Here is a 6000-nt window from a genome sequence, read left to right on the forward strand (position 1 = left end):
AGGCTGCAGATAAGAACTGGAGTTGCAGAGATGTGAAGCAACCTTCCCAAGGTCACCCAAACATTAAGAGACTGCTCAGACCTACTGGGAGCAAGTGCTGTTCACACAAGCCTTCTGCCTCTCTGGGCTGCAAGTGGCGGAGGTGAACCCAAGAGCTCTCTGAAGGGGATGGTCACCGCCCAGCCACAAACAGCAGCTGCTCTGTGAAAACCGCAGGTGCAGTTATCAGAGCTCTCGAATGGGACAGAGGAATTACAAATTGGAATTCTCTGAGAAATCCAGTTCTTCAGTCCAAGCTACTGACTTGAAGTTGGCTTTAAAATAGCATGAATATTAGGGGTGAAAGAAATTTCACAGCCAAATACAACAACGCTTCTTTACCAGATCCAGACATAAAGCCAAACTCTGAAGGACATTTGGGGTGTGAGAAGGAGATTTTAATATGATCGGACATTTAATGACAGTGTGGCATTTTTGTTCTCTTTCTAAGTTGTGATCATGGAATTGTATTGTGTGGGAGAAATGTTGTTCTCAGGAGTCCCATGCTGCAAGTGTTAGGGAACTGAATGATGTGTCTACAGCTCGTTTTCAAATAGTTCTGCTGGATGGGGGCTAGGGACAGAGAAAGGGAAGGAGGGAGGGAAAGGAGGAGGAAGAGAGGGAATGGGAGGTGAAGAAAAGGGGGAGAAAGGGCAAAAGAAATAGGAAGAAAGCATCAAAATAAACGCAGAATTTAACAAAACTGTAAAACTAGTTTAACTCTGTCAACTGAGTGGTGACATTTTCTACTGCCACTGGACAGTTGTGGGGGTGTCATCTACTTAGTGGGTGGAGGTCAAGGATGCTTCCAGACACCCTACAATGTGCAAGGCAGTTTCCACCACAGAAGTTACTATACAGCCCTGAGTCAGCACCGGGGTGACAGGCCCTGATTCGGGCAGATTGTCCTGTGGTCCGTTGTATTCTCTTCCAGGGTTTTATATGCGTCAGTTTTCTCCTAGTAAAAACTTATGGTGGCACACACCTATAATCTATTCCTTAGTAACCTGTGATAAGCAGATCATGAGTTGGAGACAAGCCTGGGCCATACGATCAGACTATATTGCAAAACGATACACAGAAAACTTACAACACACAAATAGTAATACTTTGCAAGCCAAAGGGCATCTATCCAGGAACCTTCAACGGAGGTACCTGTGGCTGCCGTGTTGATGCTGGAGAGCTGCTTCCACAGTTCTCCTCCTCCCTCCCTCCCTCCTTCTCCCCCTAAGGGGCACTTGAGCCTGTGAGGGTCAGCGAGTGTCTGAATATCCTGTGTGACTGCTCTCCATCTCCCATGGGGGACAGGGCATTTCACTGAGCCTGGAGCTCAGCATTGGCTAAGCTTGAAGGAGCCACTGGGATCTGCCTGTCTCCACCTTCAGCACTGCAGTAACAGACACTCACTGCAGTGCTGGGCTTTTTAGGTGGGTTCTGGGATTTGAACCCAGGTCCTCATTCTTGCACATCAGGTACTCTTCCCCCACTAAGCCACTTCCCCTACCCCCCCCCCAGTCCTTACAAGACGGTGTGGGTTCTCCCCAGCCCTCCTGGGGAGAAGAAGCCCTCTTTCTTCTCCATCCTCCTCAGCCCAGAGTGAACCAGGCTATATTCCAAGGACTCCAAATGTGCATTCTGACATGCTGGGGGCCTCCATCGGCAAACCCAGGCTTCCTGGTCACCTGGATGTGCAAAGACAAAGTGTGCAAAGAAACACTGCTTGCCACCTGTGTGTCCTTGACAAGGTGCTTCCCAGGCAAAATGAGAACAAACCTCATGTGTGCATCCCTGAGCTCCTGGTAACACAAAGAGGCTGTGGCTGGCACATTAACTGCTCCTGGGATGTGCCTCACCTCAGAGCAGCCTCTTTGCTTCTAAGCTTGGTGCACTGCTGGAGGATCCCTTAGCACCATCATGTCAAAGTAATGAGCCAATAGCCACACTGGGCTCCAAAGGATTAAGTACAGAAGCAGCATGTGACACAATCAGAGGGGCTGGGGCAGCCTGGGCGCCTCAGACAGGTTATACAAGTGGAGAAAACAAACTCCTGAATGCAAAGAGAGTCACGCTGTCCTCTGCTTTGCTCTTGAATTAACTCTGCACCTCCTCCCTTTGTGAAATACTTTCAATCTCAAAGCCAGTGTTTCTCCTGGATCTCAGAGTTACTGAAAAAGAACGCTAAAGAAGATGTCCGAGGCCCACTCCAAACATACTGACCATCAATCTCTATAGAAAGAGCTTAAAACTCTGTCCCCGAGAAGCTCCCCAGATCCTGAGGCTGGGCCTGAAGACATCTGACTCAAGTACAAGGGGGTTAGACCCAGAATTACTATCAATGTCACAATTTTCTTCTAATTGCATGACTTTAAGCAAAGCCACTTCACCTGTGCCATGATTTTCTCCTATGTAAATAGGGAATTAAATAGCAGCCACGTCGTAGGCTAGCTAAGAGAACTGAGTTTATACACATACGTGCACACACACAAGCACACACGAATGCATACCTCACAGTGCCTGGCACCCAGCCCTGTGCTCAGCAGGTGCTCACACTGGTCCCTTCACAGTGTTTGGATAAGCATGAGAGTCACCTGGAGAGCTTTACCAACCCTCATTCTAACTTAAAGTCAAAGAGGGTAGAGTCCCTGGCAACAGGGACGTTAAGCAGTACAGGTGGTCTCAAACAGCAGCACACTTGAAAGGCATCCCTAAGAAGCTGCCCATAACATAACTGAGTCTTCTTTGCCAAGGCCAGGCACTTTCCACTGCACTCTAAAATCCCCGAATGTTTACAGGAAAAAAAACCTAAGTTAAGTAGCTCTGGGTACTTCTGGATGCGGCCTCCAAACAGACCTTACCTAGAATCTGCAGAAAAACTGGAGTAAATACCTCCAAAAGGAGGAGGGGTTAGAACGGGGAACTGGGTTCCCACTGAGCTCCTGAGTACCAGTGAAGAGCTGGGTTGACCAGGGCGCCTGATCCAAGGGAGCTTGAAGCTGTAGCATCAGTGTCACCCACAGACACACCAACAATAGCTCCTCTCTCCACCAAATCCCAGAAAGGGAAACTCAGTCAAAGAACTTAGCAAAAAGGCATGGTGGAGATTTCAGCCCAAGTTAAGGTGTCAGCAAAGCAGCCTTCCTGTCTCTGCGTACTGGTCCCCTACATGGCAAATGCATGTTACAGACCCGCATTCAATGCTCACCCTCACCCTCACCCTCACCCTAAGGACAGCAGGGGATGACCCTGGATGGGGCTCTCCTAACGTGAACCCACTGGGAAGCTATACTTAGAGCACCTTTGGGTAGCAGGGGGTAGGCTGGGCCAGCAACTTGCTCTGGTTCCAGTTTCCTGGATTCCCTGGGAACTTATTTTTGTGCCCAGGAAATCGCCCTCTACCACTAACCCAAACTGATCCGAACTTCCCCCCTTCCCTCCAGATCCCTTATCTCTGGAAAAAGGAAAAACTTTCTTATATAAACAGAAAATGATTACTAGTGAGACAGTAATGTTCCTTTGCCTATTTTTGCTAGTCTCTTTGTTCAGATTTTTAGGCATGTATACGGGTTTCGTGCACACGTGCACGTGTGCGATAGCGCGGGCACACACACAACCGCCCTTCATGGGGGTGGGAGGCTTGGAAGTGAAGAGAACAAACACTGTGACTTCAATGCCCAGGCTCAAAGTCAATTGGGCTTTGGCTCTAGCTGTCCTGGCTGTCGCCAGACCTCATGCTAACCCCTCATCTCTCCCCCGGTCCTGGCTCAAGTCTGCATCCTTCACCTCCAAAGTTACTGAGTTCTGGGAATCAATTCAGCCACTTGGGGGAGGGGCTAAACAAAAAGGCAAATAGCTCCCTTAATCCCCAAACGCTTTCTCCCATCTGCTGCGACTTTACCATTGTTGGGACTTGCATAATGAATAAAGAGAAAGGCAAAGTTGACAAATCAAGGTGCCTGAAGGGTGGAGGGGGCCCTTGGAGTCAGCTCCAACCCAGGCAAGGCGTGCAGCCTTGTGATGGCTGCAGCGCAGAGAGGGATAGATGATGAAGGAGAAATGGAACAGGAAAGAAGAGGTTCCAATCAAAGGCCCTCAAAGCTCTGGGGACGACAGCTCTATGGAGGCTTTTGTTCTCACCCTCTCCGTGCACTCTCCCTAACCTTTGCTTCATTTTCGCTAGTGTACAAGTTGCAGGAGGTACTCACTCTTTCCCTCCCTCCCTCCCTCCTCCCCTCCCTCCCTCCCTCCCTCCTTCCCTCCAACACACACGCGCGCGAGGGATCACACACGCCCCCCCCCCTTCAGGTTCGCCTGCCTCTGTTTACCAAGGGAGGAACATCTTAAATAAATGGATCCTTTCCCCAAAATCCAAGAGTTTGAAGATCCGGCTATGTGTCTCAGGCCACACCACCATATCTGGTGAGAGGTAACAGCAGGTAGGCGAGGGGGAAAGGAACCCTCCCTCCCCTTCCACACTCGGCCTTCACCCCCACCTGTGCTGAGCCCAATGCCTCGGCTCAATGCTACAAGCGAAAGTTGTCCTCCTGGGTGACATTCCCAAATCGGAGACCTTGGGGTAGAGGGAACCATGGCTGGGGTATGTTGGAGATGGGAGGGAAAGGAAAGTGGACCCAGAGAGGAGGGCGAAGGGAAGGCAGCCCACCTGGACATATGTTCCCTTTGGGGCCGGTGTGCTTTCTCCAGCCCCAGCTTGGTGAAGATGCCCACCAGCACCATGACAGCCACCACCCCGCAGATGATGTAGACGATAAGGTTGGTCTTGTCCTTGGTAGGGTCGTGCAAGGGGTCATCCTTACGCGCTGGGGGCTTGCCCGTGTTAAGCCAGAGTGGCGTGTCGTAGTTGGTACAGGTGCTCTGGTTCAGTCGCCGCTTCTTAAACGTGCAGCAGAACCGGAAGCCACAAGTCCCGCAGCAGAAGATGAAGTCGCCCGAGCTGCAGTTGAACGGCGGGTCCCACTGGCCCATGACATCGAAGTACCCCCGACAGGAGTCCGGCGTGGGCGCTCGAGTCGGCGGTGCGTCCGAGCCCCCGACGCCCTCGCCGGCCTCTCCGGAGGCGGCCCCCGAGCGATTGCTCCCTGTGAGCAGCAGCACGCCGCCCAGTTGCGCCAGCTGCCCGTGCCCAGCTCGCTCCTGCGCCCGGCACATGCGGGCACACAGCTCGGTGAGGAAGCAGCCGAGGAGCAGCCGGAGGACTCGGCGCATCGTGTCTCCGAGCCCGGGCTGGAGCGCTCGGCCGCCGCTGGAGCCGATGCCACCGCCTCTGGACGCGCGGCCGAAGCTGCCAAGGCTGCTGGCAGGGGCTGCGGGCCGCCGCTGGCCGCACATGCAGGGAGGCGGCGCGGGGCGCTCGGTGGTCGGCGGCCACTGCGCTCGGCTCAGACTGCGTTCGCCTCCAGCGCGACGCGCGCCGAGGAAGGGGGCCGGCCGGGGAGGAGCGCGCCGGGGCCGGGCGGGGACGGAGCAGGAGCGGGGGCCAGCGCGGGGTGCAGGTCCTGCGGGCCACCGGGGGAGGCGGGGGCGGAAAGCAGGGGAGAGTCGCTGTGTCCGTAACTCCCCTCCGTCCGCCGCCCGGGACTCGGATCCCCACGTCCGCTCGCTCGCAGGATGCTCTTCACCTCTCTTGCACGCCAAGTGCGCTGGAGAGAGAGAAGCGACACTTGTGGAATGAAGGGAGGGCCAGAGGGAAGGGGGAAGGGGAGGAGGACGGGGGGGGGGGGGCGAGCGCTAGCTCGCAAGGGGCGGGGGCGCGGAAAGAGGTGACTCGGGCGGGCGGGGGCGAGTAGGGGGGCGTGCAGAGAGCGCTGGGGCAGAAGCAGCAAGCTCCGCCGCCGCCAGGCTCGGAAGAACAGCTCTGGTTTCTCGGCAGGTGGAAAGAACCGCGGCTGGGACCTCTGGCACCCTCTCGGGAGAAAGGTGCGCCTCACCCTAAGCAAAGGCTCA

At 54.3% G+C, this 6000-nt stretch overlaps 1 protein-coding gene across 7 annotated transcripts in view; it reads right to left on the reverse strand.

Annotated features, from left to right (window-relative positions):
* The window catches only part of Shisa9 (shisa family member 9), a 292606-nt gene extending 286880 nt beyond the window's left edge, over positions 1-5726 (reverse strand). For 5 of the 7 annotated variants that reach the window (NM_001430313.1, NM_001430314.1, NM_001430315.1 and 2 more), the window contains exon 1: positions 4700-5726. In NM_001430313.1, the coding sequence (NP_001417242.1) occupies positions 4700-5385 (686 nt within the window). In that variant the 5' untranslated portion in view covers positions 5386-5726. The remainder of the gene's footprint in view (positions 1-4699) is intronic. The other 2 variants (XM_087569197.1, XM_087569196.1) reach the window with 2 other exon arrangements.
* Between the last annotated feature and the right edge of the window lie 274 nt (positions 5727-6000).

Source organism: Rattus norvegicus, chromosome 10 (assembly GCF_021556685.1).
Source record: "Rattus norvegicus strain SHRSP/BbbUtx chromosome 10, alternate assembly SHRSP_T2T, whole genome shotgun sequence".
In the NCBI taxonomy this organism is placed as follows: domain Eukaryota; kingdom Metazoa; phylum Chordata; class Mammalia; order Rodentia; family Muridae; genus Rattus; species Rattus norvegicus.